Source organism: Buceros rhinoceros, unplaced genomic scaffold (assembly GCF_000710305.1).
Source record: "Buceros rhinoceros silvestris isolate BGI_N320 unplaced genomic scaffold, ASM71030v1 scaffold42933, whole genome shotgun sequence".
NCBI classification, from domain to species: Eukaryota; Metazoa; Chordata; class Aves; order Bucerotiformes; family Bucerotidae; genus Buceros; species Buceros rhinoceros.
Window position 1 is genome coordinate 489 of NW_010402587.1, and position 306 is coordinate 794.

A 306-nucleotide genomic window follows, 5' to 3' on the forward strand; every position below is an offset into this window, starting at 1 on the left:
ACCCCCCCCCAAGCCCCAGGCTCTGCCCAGCCCTCTGCCAAGGACAGGCCTACCTGAGCCATGGGTGGTGTTCCTGGTGTCGGTGAGGCCATACGTGCCTCGGATGGAGTCCGGGACGCTGTTTCGGGCTCGGAACACTTTGGTGGGCCCCATCAGGGATCTCCAGAGGGGAACGGCATTCTCATGGGCCAAGATATAAGCCCACATGGGGCCACTGAAAAAAGGACCAGGGAAGAGTAGGACTAGGTAGGTGCACAGCTCCTTCGTTCTTGTAAATACAGCAAGCGCAAAGTGGCGAGGAAGAGC

The 306-nt window shown here is 59.5% G+C and overlaps 1 protein-coding gene across 1 annotated transcript in view; it reads right to left on the reverse strand.

The window, feature by feature from the left end:
* Nucleotides 1-214, reverse strand: part of NME6 (NME/NM23 nucleoside diphosphate kinase 6) — a gene marked incomplete at both ends in the record, with an annotated part of 680 nt that extends 466 nt beyond the window's left edge. Inside the window, one exon of the mRNA XM_010132681.1 lies at nucleotides 54-214. Coding sequence (XP_010130983.1) covers nucleotides 54-214 — 161 coding nt within the window. The remainder of the gene's footprint in view (nucleotides 1-53) is intronic.
* Between the last annotated feature and the right edge of the window lie 92 nt (nucleotides 215-306).